Raw genomic sequence first — 17,772 nt, 5'->3', positions numbered from 1 at the left:
GAGAAGGAGAGCGGGTTCTGATAGCGGTCGGGCATCTGAAAAGCAGTGAGTGTCAGCGTCATGGAGACCCTGATAAATCTCTGAAGAACATTGAGTTATTAATAAACAGTGACGGTAAAAGCAGATCAAAGGAGTTTGAGAACCAGTTGCAGTGGTTAAGTGTGTGGACTCTTATCTAGGAGAACCGGGTTTGATTCCCCACTCCTCCACTGGCACCTGCTGGAATGGCCTTGGGTCAGCCATAGCTCTCATGGGAGTTGTTCTTGAAAGGGCAGCTGCTGCAAGAGCTCTCTCAGCCCCACCCACCTCACAGGGTGTCTGTTGTGCGGGAGGGGGAGGAAGGTAAAGGAGATTGTGGCTGCTTTGAGACTCTGAGATTCAGAGTATAGGGTGGGATATAAATCCAGATTCAGGATCTCAAACAGTATCACAGAATGCTAAGTCAAGCAAGAAAAGAAGAGTAGTTATTGAATGAAGGGAGTACAGGTTTTTGAAATTTCTGGAGCAACTTGCAAAACAATCTAAAAAGAAATAAAGAAGAGCCAGTTATTTTCCACTGTGTTAAGTTTTCCTTCCTGGTCACTTGGAGATGATTTCATGGGCAAGTGGTTCCAACTTTGGCATCGTTGAACTTGTCAGAAGAAATATGCTTGGATTCTCTTTGAGTAGGTGAAATAATTGTCACAAGTACTGACTTTCTGAATGAGGGATGGCACTTTTAATTTGCACAATTCAGGGAAGAGCGTGCCTTTGGCAAGTGTCTTTTTTTTCCCCCTCTGGAGAAGGTACTCCTCTTGTGCTTTCAGAACAACAACTGTAAATTGTGACCCAGTATCCCCAAGAAACCTATTTGTATTTCCCACCTGGGAGGCCTGGCAGACAGTTTAAACTAGCTGAAACAGGTCTGCCTGTTGAAGCTACTTATTGAGAGCTCTCAGTTCATTCTGTTGCTTCAGAACCAAGACAGCTACCCACCTGGATCTACTGAGAGATCTTATTGAGAGCTAACTTTATTCTGCTGCTTCAGAACCAACACAATTGGTAAATTTCATTTAATTTAAATGAGACAATTTATTTTGATTATGTATTTCTTTAGTTGTGTTGTGAACCAACCACCCTGAGCCCACTAGTGGGGAGGGAGGTATAAAAGATAAATGGAGTGGGGAGGAAGGTATAAAAGATAAATGGAGTGAAGCTGAAGTTACTGGTCTGAAATGGTACTCAGATCTGTACATTAAATTGGATGGGACGCACTTACATCAGTGGCAGTGTTCCCTCTACGCAGAGTCTTGTGAGCAAAAATTCTACTTTATGACCTACTGGCATGAACGTTGTGAGCTGCATAAATTATGGTGCTCTGGAGTCATCCTTCCTGAGCTAAGGCGAAAATCTGTGCGCTGGAGGCTAAAAATATGTGAGCTAGCTCACCCTAACTCAGCTTAGAGGGCGCACTGGTCAGTGGTACGTGCTTGGTGTCTCTCAGTGGCTTTGTGGGCTGCCCTTTTTTTGCTGTGCTCGCCCTCTTTGCGACCGTGGTGTACTGCAAGAGTTCACCTGAAATAAATCTGACTTGCCATAACCGCCGCTGACAAAATCATACTAGCTGGGATTTTTCCAGCACTGTGTCTGAATCTCCAAAACCATGCTGACATTTCAGTAGTAAAATTAATTAACTTACTATTTTTGCCATAGATAAAAGCAAAATTGTCCGCTGGGTCAAAACAGGCAACTCCCAAAGTGCTGGAGGAATTCAGGCTCCAAAACCATTAGGCTGCCTTCACTTTAACCAGATTTCACTGTATGCCGGAAGCTGGTTTTAAGCAGCTTCATATTCCCTATTAACAAGCTTTGTTTTGGACACGTACAGGGATATTTTGCAATTATTCTGTTGGGTGCCTAGACTGTAGCATGGGTGACTTTTCATGCAAGGAGAATTCTAAACCTTTGAGAGCCCTGTGCTGAAATAACTGGTTTATAAACTTCTAATTTGCAGCTTTAATTTCACGTTTAGTATATTTTGAAGAATTCAGTAAGAATATGAGTATCTAGTATTGCAGTTTAGGATTCATGTAGGTGAGAGGGGCCATTTAACCAGAAGATATGGCCCATGGTGCTATTTTATCCAGCTTTTGGTAGTGCTGGTATTGACTAGCTCATGTGTGGCGAAGTGATATAAACATTCCAGAAAATCTAAAAATGAAAACGTATGTAGTGCTTACCTCCTTATCAAGGCTGAGCTGATTTTTATTTCTTTGACAACATAAAATTAATAATTTCTTGCTCATCATTAAAAAGCTTGTACTACTTGGCATATTTATTGAGCTAGGAAATTCATTTTCTAGTCGCTAATACACCCAAGTGCTAAAATGAGAGAGGACCGGATCTTAGCACTTGTCTTGTTTCTGCCATCTGCGAGGTAGCGAAAAATAAAAGATGAAATAGAAAGTACAGGCTTTGTAGTAAAGAAAAGGCGGTGTTTGAACAGAAAACAGTTTCCTACCGTCATATGGCTAGCACCATATTTGGATAATTGACTTTATCTTTATAACACTGAAAACGTTTAATTATTCAGTGGGATGTTATTATTCACGTAGCATATGTGGACAGTTACTCATGTAGCGGTAATATATGCTGTGTGCATCTGCAGTATATTCCCAGAATCGTCCCTTTCATCCCTTTGCTCTTTCTGTAGATCTTCATATCGATGTCGCTTTCACATCAAGGATTTTTACACAGTTCAGCTACCTGTTTGGTGGGGAGTTGGGGTTTGTTTTTTTTTTTTCATGCTTCCACTTGATGTCTTAGTGCACAGGTGAACTCTTGAAGGTGCATGATTCATATTGAATGAACAAGGTCTGCTCATAGTCTACTTAGACTGGCAGGAGTTCTTCAGGATCTCGGGTAGATGTCTTTCGCATCACCAGCTGCCCAATCTTTTTAAGCCAGTTTGGTGTAGCGGTTAAGTGTGCGGACTCTTATCTGGGAGAACCGCGTTCGATTCCCCACTCCTCCACTTGCAGCTGCTGGAATGGCCTTGGGTCAGCCATAGCTCTGGCAGAGGTTGTCCTTGAAAGGGCAGCTGCTGTGAGAGCCCTCTCCAGCCCCACCCACCTCACAGGGTGTCTGTTGTGGGGGAGGGAGGGAAAGGAGATTGTGAGCCGCTCTGAGACTCTTCGGAATGGAGGGTGGGATATAAATCCAATATCTTCATCTACCTCACAGGGTGTCTGTTGTGGGGGAGGAAGGGAAAGGAGATTGTGAGCCGCTCTGAGACTCTTCGGAGTGGAGGGCGGGATATAAATCCAATATCTTCATCTACCTCACAGGGTGTCTGTTGGGGAGGAAGGGAAAGGAGATTGTGAGCCGCTCTGAGACTCTTCGGAGTGGAGGGCGGGATATAAACCCAATATCTTCATCTACCTCACAGTGTGTCTGTTGTGGGGGAGGAAGGGAAAGGAGATTGTGAGCCGCTCTGAGACTCTTCGGAGTGGAGGGCGGGATACAAATCCAATATCTTCATCTACCTCACAGGGTGTCTGTTGTGGGGGAGGAAGGTAAAGGAGATTGTGAGCCGCTCTGAGACGCTTCGGAGTGGAGGGCGGGATATAAATCCAATATATTCTTCTTCTTCTTAACCAGCGGTCATTAATTAGCTTGTTCTTTCCTTCTGAAAACTCTGCTTTCTTTAAACATGGAAAAACCTGGGGTTTCCCAGGCAGGCATGCACTGTCCACAGTAGCAGTTTCTCATAAACAGCTTTAAAGGGGGATTAGATAGATTCAGGACTTCTTTTGTAGCAGGAACTCCTTTGCATATTAGGCCACACACCCCTGATGTAGTCCTCCCAGAGCCTGTTCTAAGAGCCCTGTAAGCCCCAGGAGGATTGGCTACATCGAGGGGTGTGGCCTAATATGCAAAGGAGTTCCCGCTACAAAAAAAGAGCCCTGGATAGATTCATGGAAGATGGATCTGTCAATGGCTACTAGCCGTAATGACTGTGGGAAGCCTCCACATTCAGAGGAACTAAGCTTCTGAATCCCAGAGCCAGGAGGTAACATCAGGGGAAGTCCTCGGCCTCTGTCTTCTTTTTTTTGTGGCAGGAACTCCTTTGCATATTAGGCCACCCCCCCCCCCCCATGATGTAGTCAAGCCTCCTGGAGCTTACAGTAAGCCCTGTACTAAGAGCCCTGTAAGCTCTTGGAGGATTGACTGCATCATGGGGGTGTGGCCTAACATGCAAAGGAGTTCCTGCTACAAAAAATGCCCTGGTCCTGTTGTCGGCCATCCAGGTCGGCCCCTGTGTGAGGCAGGATGCTGGACTCAATGGACTATTAGTCAAATCCAGCAGGGCTCTTCTTATGTTCTTAGGTCTGGAAGAGAAATAATGCGAGAAGCAAGGCATCAGTTGCATGAGTTAGCATAACAGAAGCAAATCATCCACAGTTTGCCACTGGAAATTTTTTTAGAAAGTCTCATGAGGGGATTTTTGAGGAGGAATTGACATTAATAATGTGTCCACCAGCCTTGTCCACCCTTCATTAGCTGGCTCCCCTCCGAAGTGCTGGGAAGAATGGGGGGGGGGGCAACAAGAGACAACAAGGGTTCCTTCTCTCTCTTGCTTCCTTTTGCATCACAGCTTGCTTTGCCAGGCTTGCTCAATCGCACAGGAGCTATAAAGCAAAACCTCTATTTTCTCCATTGACTGACCAGTACATGAAGCAGCTTACATACAAAGACTTGCAATGTCCAGCCATTTCATGCTTTCCCCTGGGTCTTGGGCTCAACACATTGACCATGAGTCCATGACATTTCTGTAATGAATGTCAATAAATCAAAAGTAGGTTTGTAACTTAACAGACACACACCTGAACAGCATACTCCAGATTGCTACATCACAGACATTGTCTCCAGATTTTGATGCAGTAATTCAGAGCAAGAGGTGTCAGTTATTAGAAACTGTTAAGAAAAAAAAAAACATTGCAAAATTTTTAAGCATATTTTATTTTAACTTTTAAAGAAATTTTTAATTGTGTTTGTGTGTGTCCTTTATCAAGTTTATATCTCCGCTACCTGGCATTACATTTTATGACACACATGGCCTGGCCGACAAGGTCACATTTATGCCAGATCTGACCCTCATAACAAATGAATTAGACACCCCTGCTCTATATGGACTTGTAGTCGCACCTTTTCCTGACCACTTGGAAGTAGCAAAGTGAGCAGTACCTGCAGTGTACCTACAGCATCTCATGGCACTTATGAGCTGGGAAGCCATCCTTTGGGCTTCCCGGCACATACGGTATAGGATTCCAGAGGCTCTTGTGCTGATGTGGAGAAGGCTGGGCATCTCAGCCATCAGCACTTGGAGGAGGTACCACCAAGACTTGGGGGAGTGGGGGCGGAGGAGAACTTGAGAGCAGTGCTAGCCCAGTCAAAGGGTATCACAGCTCTTGCTTTCCTCCCAGCTGCCTTGGGACCCCTTTAGACACTGAAGGAAAGAATAACCTCAAACTTCTGTGGTTTTGTGGTATAACCATACCACACCCCAGATATCTGTGGAACTCTTGAACTCTGGAACTCTTGAATATACATTCTTATACTCTTTGAGTACTCAGAGGTTAAGCTTGAATTGCCCTTACAGGTAGTCTGATCAATTCCTTCTTTAATTCCGAGCTGCAGAGTTTGGTAGCATAACCGATTGCATGGTAACGAATGCAACCTCAAAAGACAACGGAAAGCCAGGACAGGTGGGCTGACGGGAATGGGCCTCAGTTATTTAGTTACTCCAGGTACAGCCTTTCTTTCTGGATGGCCGCTTCCATCATTCTCTTCCATTTTATCCTCATAACCACCCTAGGTGGTAGATGAGGCTGGCCATGTGTGGCTGGCCCAAAGTCACCCAGCAGGCTTCTGTGACAGAACAAGAGTTTGAACCTGGAGACATCAGATCCTAGACCATTAATTTGAGGTCCCCAGCATGGTGCTCGTGGGTGCCATGGCACCCGATAATCCCTTTTTTGTATGCACTTACCAAGTCTTTTTTTTAAAAACAATTTATTGAGGTTTTGGAATAACAGAAACTAACAAGAGGAGAGAAGGGGGGGGGAGATAACATACAAACTTGGGGGTGGAGGGAAATAACATACAAAAATTAAAATTATAAACTTAGGTATTTCTCCACGATAGTTAAATTTTCCTTTACATTTTTTTCCAGCGTCCAAACAACAAATCCTGAGCCTTTGCATTGCTCCTCTTTATTAACTATAATACATTATTATTATGCTTTTCAAGCCATACATAAAAAGGAGACCATATTTCTTTTAAGTTTTTTTTTTGCTGTCTTCTGTCAATAGATCTGTGAGCATATCCATCTCTGCAGTCTCTAAGAACTTCACAGTTAGTTCAGATTTCGTTGGTATATCTGGTTTTTTCTAAGTCTTTGCATATTGGATTCTTGCTGCAGTTACTAGATGCAGATATACATGTTTCGTACCCTTATCAGTTATGTCTGGCATCATGTTTAGTAGAAAGAATTCAGGCTTAAAAGGAATAATATTACTGAACATTTTTTGAATAATTTCATGAACCATAGCCCAAAATCTCTTAGCCTTCCTACATCTCCACCACATATGGTTAAACGATCCCTCTTTTGCCTTACACTTCCAACACTCACCAAGTCTTGTTAGGAAGTGTGCAGGGCCTGATGGTGTTCTTCCTCAGCAGAGCTTCTGGTTTGCCGCTGAAGATCTGGTTACATAAGAAGAACATAACAGAAGCCATGTTGGTTCAGGCCAATGGCCCATCCAGTCCAACACTCTGTGTCACATAAGAACATAAGAGAAGCCCTGTTGGATCAGGCCAGTGGCCCCTCCAGTCCAACACTCTGTGTCACACGGTGACCAAAAACCCCAGATGCCATCAGGAGGTCCACCAGTGGGGCCAGGACACTAGAAGCCCTCCCACTGCCCCCCCCCCCACCCAGCACCAAGAGTACAGAGCATCACTGCCCCAGACAGAGAGTTCCAACAATACGCTGTGGCTAATAGCCACTGACGGACCTCTGCTCCAGATGTTTATCCAGTCCCCTCTTGAAACTGTCTATACTTGTAGCCGCCGCCACCTCCTGTGGCAATGAATTCCACATGTTAATCACCCTTTGGATGAAGAAGTACTTCCTTTTATCAGTTCTAACCTGACTGCTTAGCAATTACATTGAATGCCCATGAGTTCTTGTATTGTGAGAAAGGGAGAAAAGTACTTCTTTCTCTACCTTCTCTATCCCATGCATAATCTTGTAAACCTCTATCATGTCAACCCGCAGTCGACGTTCCTCCAAGCTAAAGAGCCCCAAGCGTTTTAACCTTTCCTCATAGGGAAAGTGTTGGCTATGCAGACTAAAATAATACAGCTGTCACCACAGTGTGTGTTTTATTTTCTCTCATCTATCTATCTTTCCCGGTGCATTTTTAATTCTTTAAAATTAGTACTTTCTCCCCTGCACGTGGGCTTTGCGTGTGTGTGTGGCTCTGCCACCAATGGAAGCCGTTTTGTGGTTGCACCCATTGCCTTGTGTCAGATTTGGAAAGGTGTCCAAAAGCTCAAATAAGGTTGGGAACCCCCACCGTGCCACACTTGCTGTTACCAGAAGGTTTTAGTCTTTCTCTTCCTGGTTTGGGGGGCTTATGGGGAGAGGAAGTCCCTTGGGGAGAGGGCAGGCCTGCTTCAGACCTTCTGGAGACTTGGTGGGGAGTCTGATCGAGACCCTCACAAGCAAGTGGTCTGAAGAGAGGTGACCAGCCAGATGAAGGAAGAAGGTGTAAAACTGAGATGAATGTAGTCTGAACCCCAAACCTGGAGCCATGAAGTTGTTTCAGCCTTTCTCTTTAACATCACAGAGATAAGTTTAGACCAGGTGTGGCCAAATTGCAGCTCAGGAAACACATGTGGCTCTTTCACACACATTGTGTGGCTCTTGAAGCTCCCACTGTCCTATCGGCTGTCTTGGAGAAGGCATTTGTCTCTTTAAATCACTTCTTCAAGCCAGCTGGCAGCTTGGAAAATGCATTTGAAGTTGAAGTTGCTTTCTTTCCACCTCCCTCCCCATATTCCTTCCTTCCTTTACCTTCCTCTCAAGAGAGGAAGGGAGAGCCAGTTTGGTGTAGTGGTTAAGTGTGCTGACTCTTATCTGGGAGAACCAGATTTGATTCCCCACTCCTCCACTTGCACCTGCTGGAATGGCCTTGGGTCAACCAAAGCTCTGGCAGAGGTTGTCCTTGAAAGGACAGCTGCTGTGAGAGTTCTCTCAGCCCCACCCACTTCACAGGGTGTCTGTTATGGGGAAGGAAAATAAAGGCGATTGTGAGCCACACTCTGAGATTCTGAAATCCGGAGTGTAGGGTGGGATATTCATCCAATATCTTCATATTCTTCTTCTTCAAACATCTGACATTCATGTGTCTTGGCGACTCTCAAACATCTGCTGTTTATTCTATGTGGCTCTTACATTAAGCAAGTTTGGCCACCCCTGTTTTAGACTTAGGCAAAGAAGTCTGTGTTTATTCCTTCTTGGTTTACCCTGTGCTCAGAGGTTTGTCGTCTTTGCTTCTCAGCTGCACACTATTACTTGTATACAAAGACTGCTTGTGCATTTAAAGATAAATTTAGTTGGGAGTTATTTGAGCTTTGCAAGTAAGAACAAAGTCTTGTGTTTTGGCTCACACTTACCAAAGTGTAAGAGAGAAGCAGTGCGGACCTGCCCAGTTGAGACTCTGTGACCAGTTTTGTCTCTGCCTCCAACTCAACAGAAGGGAATGAAGAGGCCTGCGGGAAGTCTTCATGCGCGCTGGAGTCAGTGGATCCTTATGCCAGTTCCTTGCAGACTTCTACAATCAGGAGATCTTGAATTTTTATACGTGGAGAAATCTCTTCCCACCAACCTGAGTTTTACAAGTGTTCCCCCCCCCCCCCGCTCCTCTCTGGAAGTAGCAGGGAGCCAGTACAATTGCCTGCTAGCTTTACAGATGCTTTATAGCTTTACAGATGCTAATTGCCCTGATAGGAAAACCAGCTAAGGAATTTGGCAATTCCTGGAGGTTTCCTACAAGGCCTTTCAGGGGGACTCCCAGAGTGCACCTGTGATCTGGGCAGACCAGGTCAAGAGGGTGGAGGGGATTTTGTAAAAGGGGTGGAGGCACAGATTTGATAAAAAGCCCTTGCTCCAATGAGGAAGGAGCTCTTGGTGCTGAGTAGACTTCTGAGCGGTGGGGCAGTCCTGGCGGCCATCTTCTGCTGATCCTGCAGTCTCTCAGGTAATGGGATGTAGATAGAAAACTTGTAACTTTTAAAGCTCATTAGTGCCTGCCCTGTTCTAACATCAGGTTATGTCTAGAAAAGGGACAGAGGATTTATTGTGTTTCTGACCAGTTTTCTTTTGAAATCGATTCGCTGGTCTAGTGCTGTGCTTAAGGATGCTTGTAAATATTTCCTTTTCAATAAATCTTTTTTTATATATATTGGAAGCTGGTTCTCAGTCTCTGTACCACCTGGATTTGCCCATTGACGTGGACACGCCAGTGCAAGAGAGGACCCCAGGGTAGAAAGAAAGCAGTTAGTGTGCACGTAGCTGTTTCTCCAGGGCAGTCCCAAAGTTGTAATGGGTCTCTGTTGTAGTCAGGCTCTGGGTAACGGAGAACATAAGAACATAAGAGAAGCCATGTTGGATCAGGCCGATGGCCCATCCAGTCCAACACTCTGTGTCACATAAGAACATAAGAGAAGCCCTGTTGGATCAGGCCAATGGCCCATCCAGTCCAACACTCTGTGTCACATAAGAACATAAGAGAAGCCCTGTTGGATCAGGCCAATGGCCCATCCAGTCCAACACTCTGTGTCACAGAAGAACATCAGAGAAGCCATGTTGGATCAGGCCAATGGCCCATCCAGTCCAACGCTCTGTGTCACATAAGAACATAAGAGAAGCCCTGTTGGATCAGGCCAATGGCCCATCCAGTCCAACGCTCTGTGTCACATAAGAACATAAGAGAAGCCATGTTGGATCAGGCCAGTGGCCCATCCAGTCCAACACTCTGTGTCACATAAGAGAAGCCATGTTGGATCAGGCCAATGGCCCATCCAGTCCAACACTCTGTGTCACATAAGAACATAAGAGAAGCCATGTTGGGTCAGGCCAATGGCCCATCCAGTCCAACACTCTGTGTCACATAAGAACATAAGAGAAGCCATGTTGGATCAGGCCAGTGGCCCATCCAGTCCAACACTCTGTGTCACATAAGAGAAGCCATGTTGGATCAGGCCAATGGCCCATCCAGTCCAACACTCTGTGTCACATAAGAACATAAGAGAAGCCATGTTGGGTCAGGCCAATGGCCCATCCAGTCCAACACTCTGTGTCACATAAGAACATAAGAGAAGCCATGTTGGATCAGGCCAATGGCCCATCCAGTCCAACACTCTGTGTCACATAAGAACATAAGAGAAGCCATGTTGGATCAGGCCAATGGCCCCTCCAGTCCAACAGTCTGTGTCACAGAAGAACATAAGAGAAGCCATGTTAGATCAGGCCAATGGCCCATCCAGTCCAACACTCTGTGTCACATAAGAACATAAGAGAAGCCATGTTGGATCAGGCCAATGGCCCATCCAGTCCAACAGTCTGTGTCACAGAAGAACATAAGAGAAGCCATGTTAGATCAGGCCAATGGCCCATCCAGTCCAGCAGTCTGTGTCACAGAAGAACATAAGAGAAGCCATGTTGGATCAGGCCAATGGCCCATCCAGTCCAACACTCTGTGTCACACAGTGCCAAATATATATATACACACACATATACACACACACACACATACATACACACTGTGGCTAATAGCCACTGATGGACCTCTGCTCCATATTTTTTATCTAACCCCCTCTTGAAGCTGGCTATGCTTGTAGCATAGATGCAGGGCTTAAGGTTTGTTTTATTCATTTTATTCGATTCATAGCATGCCCTTCCCGTAAAACAGGCTCAGGGCGGGTTACGTCACAGAAGCAGACAATCAAGAGTTAACACCAAATGTATACGATCTAAAATCACAGACTAAACATTGGAAGTTAAAAATGACAAATTCAGCTTCACGGGCATGGCCTGTTGTCCAGATCCAGCGGATCCCATAGCACTGAGATGGAATGGAAGGAGGGAGGCCAATAACCAGTGCTGTCTCCTCCCTCAGCTGAAAACCTGGCAAAAAAAAAGCTCTGTTTTACAGGCCTTGCAGAATTGGAGTAGGTCCTGCAGGGCCCGGATCTCTAGGGTGAGCTCTAGGAGGAGGCCCTGGTCCTTAGCAAGGCAAGTTGGATGTCTTTGGGGCTGGGTACCACCAAAAGGTGTTGGGTCACTCTTTGTAAAGACCTACAGGGCTCATGCAGGGAGAGGCAGTTCTGGCCCCTGGCTGTATAGGGCTTTAAAGGTAAGTACCAGCACCTTGAACTGGATCTGGGCAGTGCTCAATAGGTAGCCAGTGCAGTTACACAGCACAGGATGGATCCGTGTTGGGAAAGGGAATTTTGAGCCCTCCTAGCAGGAAGCTCCCCCCATTCCAAAAAAAAGGGGGCAGGTGATGGCATTGGATTACTGTAGCGGAAGGAGGAAGTAACCCCCTCCAAGAGTTGGCAGTGCCAAGGAAGGTGGGCAGAGGAGGGCATGCAAGTCAAAGCGGGCCTGTTCCATCACATTGCATATAACATCTCTCGAGATCTCAGGGATTCAGATTTTCTTCTTCTGTTTTCACAGGAAACCTGTGAAATCCCGAAGCAGGAGTCCTGCGTATTCGAGGCATTCGTCATCTCATAGCAAAAAGCAGAGATCTGGGTCCCGCAGCCGCCATTCCAGCATCTCACCCGCTCGGCTGCCTTTGAACTCCAGTCTGGGTGCTGAGCTGAGCAGGAAGAAAAAGGAGAGGGCTGCTGCGGCAGCGGCGGCCGCAAAAGTCGATGGGAAGGAGACCAAGGACTCCCCTAGTTTTTCGTCTAGGAAAGAGAACAGCTTGGCTGAAGTTAAAGAGCTGGCAACGGAGGCCAAGAAGGCAAAAACGACTAAGCCTGAAAAGTGCCCTTCTGACGCGGAGCCAGCAAATGTGGCACAGCACAACGCAGAGGCAAAAACTGCTGCTGATCCCGTAAAAACAAAGGCGGTAGAGAACTCTGAGAGGAAGCCGCCTGCTCCACCGAAAGACTCGAAAGCAATGGGAACAAAAGATGTGAAGCCCGTTATTGCCAAGGAGGAGACTGTGACTCCCAAGGAAACCGAGACCGCTGAGAAGGAGGCCCCGCCTCCTTTGCCTTCTGCAAAGCCACTACCTCCCCTGCCGGCATCATCCCCCCCTCCCCAGGCTCCGCCTCCGTTGCCCCCTCTGCCTCCATCGCTGGCGGCTCCCCCTCTGCCCCCTGCCCAGTCTCCCACCGTTCCCGCCCCTGCTTCCACTCCTTCATCCTTGCCCGCCTCTGCCCACTCCAGGACATCTCTGACTACTCAGGCCAACTCTCAACCCACCGTGCAACCCTCCTCCAAAGTGCACCTCTCGGTGACAACCGCTCTCCCCCATCTGAAGACGTCGACGTTGCCTCCCCTCCCTTTCCCACCTGTCCTGCCTGGGGAAGATGACATGGATAGGTAAGCGGGGGGTGCTGGAGTGAGAGGCTTGCTGAGAAGCCTTTTCCAGTCGACATGAGGAATGTTGTGCTCTGTGGTTTAAAATGCAGGGATCTGCTCATTTTGTGGTGCGAGTTCAAAACCCCAGGGCTTTTTTTTTTTTAGAAAAACTCATTTGCCTATTAGGCCACTCCCCTGACACCAAGCTAGCCGTGACTGTGTTCCTGTGCGTTCCTGCTCAAAAAAAAGCCCTGCAAAACCTAAACATCTGGTTTGTGCATTGGCACCCTGAAACTTGTAGGCTTGATAGGGAAATAGCCCTTCTGTCTATCTGTCCACACACAGACACACACACACACACACACTTTAATAATAATAAACTTTTATTTGTATCCCACCCTCCCCGCCGAAGCAGGCTCAGGGCGGCTAACAAGACATGGTATACCATGATTTACATAAAACAATTTTAAAATACAGTTAGTACATACATTTAAAAAACGGTTACATAAAAAGTTAAAACTACAATAAATTAGGTGCTATGTTCAATAGGTGTATTTTGATGACTAGATATCGCTTTCAGGGCTCCTTATATGCTTGCAGAAAGAGGGTGGTTTTGCAAGCCCTGCGGAACTGATTAAAGTCCCGCAGGGCTCACACTTCCTCCGGTAATTGATTCCACCAGTGGGGGGCCATTACGGAGAAGGCCTGCTCTCTTGTTACTCTCAATTTGGCCTCCTTTGGTCCAGGGATCCTTAAAAGGCTTTGGGAGCTAGATCTTAGTGCTCTCTGGGGAACGTGTGGGGAGAGGCGGTCCCTAAGGTAGGCAGGGCCTCGGCCATATAGGGCTTTAAAGGTAATAACCAGCCCCTTGTAGCGAACTCGGAATATGATTGGAAGCCAGTGCAGTTCCTTCAGCCCAGGCCGCACGTGTTCCCACCGAGGTAGTCCCAGTAGCAGCCTGGCCGCCGCATTCTGCACTAGCTGCAACTTCCGAGTTCGGCACAAGGGCAGCCCCTTTAAAAGATTGTGGTGAGTCCCCAGGATGCGGAGAGAATCCCCAAGTATATGGTATGTGCGAGCCACGCTTCCAGTTCCTGGGGGTGAGGGATGTAATGGTGAAGTGCATGATTTCTTTCCAGCCTTTTGATCCCGCCTTATCCTCTGGGACTCAAGGCAGCTAACAAAGCAGTACCCGAGTTGTGGGGACACAAATTCTAACAACCCTGTTGACTGATAATAATAATAATATAATAATAATAATAAATTTATTCTTATATCCCACCCTCCCCCGCCAAAGGCGGGCTCAGGGCGGCTCACAAGCATGGAATTCCATGGTTCAATAAAACAATACAATACAACAGCAATTTTAAATAATCAATAACATAATAAATAAGTTAGTTAAAATAGATAAAAGGTGCTACATTACTATGGGTCGTAATATCCACAAGATGGCTGGATGGCTACACATCAATCTCATCAGTTTAGCCAGGTTCTGTTTCGAAAGCCAGCTGGAAAAGAAATGTTTTACAAGCCCTGCGGAATTGATTCAGGTCCCGCAGGGCTCGTACCATCTCTGGTAGATGATTCCACCATCGAGGGGCCATTGCGGAGAAGGCTTGCTCCCTGGTTGCCTTCAATCGAGCCTCTCTTGGCCCAGGGATTATTAGGAGATTTTGTGAGCTAGATCTCAGTGCTCTCTGGGGAACATATGGGGAGAGGCGGTCCCTTAGGTAGGCAGGTCCTCGGCCATATAGGGCTTTAAAGGTAATGACCAGCACTTTATAGCGAACACGGTACACAACCGGCAGCCAATGCAGATCCCGCAGCCCAGGCCGCACATGTTCCCACCGTGGTAGTCCCAATAGCAGCCTGGCCGCCGCGTTCTGGACTACCTGAAGTTTCCGTGTTCGGTATAAGGGCAGCCCCATGTAGAGGGCATTGCAGTAGTAGTAATGAAGACAGTGCGTCCTCCTGGGCTGAATCAAGGCCTAGTTTGCCTGTCTCGTTACCTATGCTGTTTCCTGCACGCTTACTACCCCTACGGATATCACACCTAATCCAGTCACACCTGCTTATTGTCATTCGTCTGCCATTATCATAAAATCATAGAGTTGGAAGGGACCTCTAGGGTCATCTAGTCCAACCCCCTGCACAATGCGGGAAACTGACAGCCACCTCCCCCTAAATTCACAGGGTCTTCATCGCTGTCAGGTTAGCAGTGATTCAGATGGCCATCTAGCCTCTGTTTAAAAACCTCCCAGGAAAGAGAGCCACTCTTTCCATTTGTCGTCTTACGTCCTTCGGCATCCGAAATCACTGCACTTTTCAATATACAGGACAGGCGGACTCACGTTCTAGCTGTATCTGAAGAAGATTCTAGCTGTATCTGAAGAAGAATCTTAAACAGAGGCTAGACGGTCACCTGACAGCAATGGGGATCCTGTGAATTTAGGGGGAGGTATTTGTGAGTTTCCTGCATTGCGCAGGGGGTTGGACTAGATGACCCTGGAGGTCCCTTCCAACTCTATGGTTCTAAGTGAGCAGTGCCTCACGAAAGCTCATACCCTGCCACAAATTTTGTTAGTCTTTAAGACACTAACTGGACTCTTGCTCTTTTCTAATTCCGTTAACATGATTAAAATGCACAAATTACTCACCAAAGAGCACTCAATATTGGGGGAAAGACCGCCAGTTAGAATGAAGGTAGGCAAATTGCTGGAACACTTTAATTTCCATCAAATACTTTTCTAGAATTAGAGTGTCTTACTCTCATTCCTTAACGTAACAAACGAGGGCGTCCACGGCACCCATTCTGGCAGGTGACGCCAAAGGACAGGACCTGCCAGAGAGAAAGCCTGGGATCTAATGGTAACCCCAGGGACACTCTTGTGGGAGGGCGTCCTCAGGAGGAGGAGCTGAGTAATTGACTCAGGGAGAAGTGGTTTGATAATTATGAGGGTGCTCGTAATCTAAGGTAATTGTTATGCATTAAAGGTAATAACCGGCACTTAGACGTCAAAGAAACCCATGTGAAATCCCCATGTAAAGGATCTCAGATTGCAAACCTGAGCCTAAACGGGGGAGGACTGCCATTTTAATACCGCTGAGGACCAGCGTTCCCTCTAAGCGGAGTTAGCGTGAGCTAGCTCACAGATTTTTAGACTCCAGCTCACACATTTTTGCCTTCGCTCAAGAAGGATGACCCCAGAGCACAGTAATTCATGCAGGAGCTCCTAACTTTAATGCCAGCAGCTCACAAAGTAGAATTTTTGCTTACAAGACTCTGCAGTTTAGAAGGAACATTGCGGAGGACCATTATACGGGGACCATCATAAGGACCCCTGTCAGAAAAAAGAAGAAATTACAGCATCATCAGTCGGACTGCTGATCGAAGGAAACTAGAATTCTGCCTATATTAAAACTTTGAAGCAGCGCCATAAATGTAATTCTAATTGCTTACGTTTTATTATTTTAATTCTGCAATTTAAAACGGTTGTTTTAATGACTGTTAGCCGCCCTGAGTCCACTCGCGGAGAGGGCGGGATAGAAATCTGAAGTAAATAAGTAAAATAAAACGGGCTTCAGTCTGGGCGGCCGTTGCCAGTCCAAGTCGTCAGCGCTGGGCATGGATGAAACGGCTAAGCAGTGTGCATGATGTAAGGCAGCCCTGTTTTTTCTGGAGCAGCCCCCTTGTGTCTCCGTCAGGTGGTACTTTCCTGCCCCATTGCTCCTGCTTACCCAGTATAGAGCCATTTGAAGAGATTGGGGGGGGGGGTTTACAATGACGCCCATTGTATCTCATTTGAAAGCTTGCCTCTCCCACCCCCATCAGTCTTAGCTAGGCTTTGCATTAGTGGGGAGAAAGGAGGGGTATACATTATCAATATTATTTGTTTATTTCTATTCCACCCATTCCCCCCGTAGGGGCTCAGGGCGGAGTACAACATAAATAATAAAATCACAGCAGCATAATAGTAAAAAAAAAAACAATTGCCATATTCAGTACAACAGAATAGTCCAGCAGAACGATACGCTAAGATGGTGTAGCAGGACAGTGCAGCAAAATAGCGCAGTAAATAGCCGTAGGAGAGACAGTGTGTGCGGCTCTCAAATCCGCATGTTATCAGTTTCTGGAAAGCTTTCCTGCAGCTTCTGAGTCTTGACCAGCCCTTCCTTGCCAAGTCATTTTTGGTACTCCTTTGGCTGCAACTGTGCGGGTTAAGTGCTGCATGCTGATTTTAGGGGGAAAGCTCGGATTCGCAATGTACCCAGATCTGTGGCAGATAACAAATTTGTTTATGTGGCAAACTCATAGATCGGCCATATGCCTGAGGATTCCTTAGCTGTTGCCTTTTGGCTGTTGCAGAATCACAGGGACCAGTGTTCCCTCTAAGCTGAGTTAGCGTGAGCTGGCTCACAGCTTTTTAGCCTCCAGCTCGCACATTTCTGTCTTAGCTCAGGAAGGATGACCCCGGAGCGCAGTCATTTGTGCAGCAGCTCGCAACTTGAATGCCAGTGGCTCACAAAGCAGAATTTTTGCTCACAAGACTGCAGCTCAGAGGGCACACTGACGGGGACCGCCTCTCTCTAGTTACTCTCCGCTCTCACAAGGGGGACGTCAAAACCATTCCCATGCGCATTCTCGTTTTCTGTGTTGTTCCAGTCCAAAGGAGATCGTTCCTCCGAAACCCGTGAAGAAGGAGAAAGAGCAGAGACCGCGGCACTTGCTCATGGACCTCCCACTCCCCCCAGAGCTTCCTGGTGGAGAACCTTCACCGCCTGAGTCTCCAGAACCAAAGGCAGCCACACCACCTCAGCAACCGTTGAGAAAGAGACCAAAGTAAGGAGGCCCGCCCGGTGGCAATTTCAGAACGTGTTTTGGCTTTTGTCAAAAGGTTGTTTGCTGTGGTAGATCTCCGAGGTTCAAAGCAGGTGGGTGGGGAGATAAAACAAGCTGGGTGAAATCTGTAGTGCCAGCCTTAGGAATGTAGCCACTCGTCTGAGCAGAGGAACAAGCCTTCCCACGCAAGTAGCTTGCCGGATCACTATTCGAGCTGTCTTGAGGCATGTTGTTGCAGTAGTAGCAGTAGTAGGAATTAGCAGTTGAACATATGAACATATGAAGC

At 46.8% G+C, this 17,772-nt stretch overlaps 1 protein-coding gene across 1 annotated transcript in view; it reads left to right on the top strand.

Annotated features, from left to right (window-relative positions):
- CDK12 (cyclin dependent kinase 12) overlaps positions 1-17,772 on the top strand; it is a 60,065-nt gene that overhangs the window by 8,563 nt on the left and 33,730 nt on the right. Inside the window, 2 exon segments of the mRNA XM_060254607.1 lie at positions 11,789-12,667; positions 17,310-17,486. Coding sequence (XP_060110590.1) covers positions 11,789-12,667; positions 17,310-17,486 — 1,056 coding nt within the window.

This window comes from Heteronotia binoei, chromosome 15, assembly GCF_032191835.1.
Source record: "Heteronotia binoei isolate CCM8104 ecotype False Entrance Well chromosome 15, APGP_CSIRO_Hbin_v1, whole genome shotgun sequence".
Lineage (NCBI taxonomy): Eukaryota > Metazoa > Chordata > Lepidosauria > Squamata > Gekkonidae > Heteronotia > Heteronotia binoei.
The sequence above is the reverse complement of the archived record's forward strand: the minus strand, read 5'-3'. Positions and strand labels throughout refer to the sequence as shown.